We start from the raw sequence: 1,106 nt of genomic DNA on the forward strand, positions 1-1,106 counted from the left end.
TGTGTGTGCCAGCCCTGAGCCCATGGAGCTGAGCAGGTGTGGGGTGCACAGCTCAGGGCTGCCCAGAGAMRGGAGCAGCAGGGACACACTCTGATSCTGTGYGTGCTGYGGCRCTGGCAGGGTGACAGCAGTGCTGGCAGGGTGACAGCAGTGCCACATGCCCCGTGCAGAGCTGGCTCTGCAGAGGGAGGGCAGGGGCTCTCCCTGGAGCAGTTCAGGTGGCAGCTCTGTGCCAGAGGCTGCCCCTGGATCAGCAGCTCAGCAGCTCCATCCCCTCCCCACAGGTGCTGAAGTCGCTCAACAAGACGTACCAAATGCTGAAGAGGAGGCCGGTCACCGTGGACCTCGACCCCAAAGCCGTGACCTGTGATGAGCTGTTTGGGGTCATTCACCCGGCCACACGGGAGTGGAAGGATGGTGAGACASCAGYGCTGAGCTCAGCTTRTGGGATGTGAGATGGAATGGGMAGAGTTTCCTTGGGGAGCTCAGCTTATGGGATGTGASATGGMATGGGCAGAGTTTCCTTGGGGCTGGCTCTGTCCTGGAGTGGGAGGAGAAGCAATGCTCATGGGAGCACCAATCCCACGTGTCCTGTAGCAAAGGGCCATGTCTGGAGAGGAACAACGCCTGTCTTTCTGTGGGGCAGGTCTGTTCTCCACAGCAATGCGTGACCTGGCCAACATCACCCATGATGGGCCCAAATGGATCATCCTGGATGGAGACATTGATCCCATGTGGATCGAGTCCCTCAACACAGTCATGGATGACAATAAGGTTGGTGCCATCACACCCCAGGGCCTTTGCTTGCTTGGGGGGACCATCTGCAGGAATCCCCCACAATGAGCCCCCTCCCCCAGGTTCTCACCTTGGCCAGCAACGAGCGCATCCCCCTCACTCCCACCATGCGGCTCATCTTCGAGATCAGCCACCTGCGGACAGCCACGCCAGCCACCGTGTCCCGGGCTGGAATCCTCTACATCAACCCCACTGACCTGGGCTGGAACCCGTGAGCTTGCCAGGGAGAAATGGGATGGGATCCATGGGATGGGATGGGATCCATGGGATGGGATGGGATGGGATGGGATGGGATGGGATGGGATGGGATG

At 60.0% G+C, this 1,106-nt stretch overlaps 1 protein-coding gene across 1 annotated transcript in view; it reads left to right on the forward strand.

Annotated features, from left to right (window-relative positions):
• DNAH17 (dynein axonemal heavy chain 17) overlaps positions 1 to 1,106 on the forward strand; it is a 35,080-nt gene that overhangs the window by 16,661 nt on the left and 17,313 nt on the right. The window contains exons 39-41 of the mRNA XM_057380493.1: positions 222 to 417; positions 647 to 774; positions 858 to 1,006. Coding sequence (XP_057236476.1) covers positions 222 to 417; positions 647 to 774; positions 858 to 1,006 — 473 coding nt within the window. The remainder of the gene's footprint in view (positions 1 to 221; positions 418 to 646; positions 775 to 857; positions 1,007 to 1,106) is intronic.

The sequence above is a fragment of the Malurus melanocephalus genome, unplaced genomic scaffold, assembly GCF_030028575.1.
Source record: "Malurus melanocephalus ecotype Western Australia unplaced genomic scaffold, MMel_1.1 scaffold_453, whole genome shotgun sequence".
Classification (NCBI taxonomy): Eukaryota; Metazoa; Chordata; class Aves; order Passeriformes; family Maluridae; genus Malurus; species Malurus melanocephalus.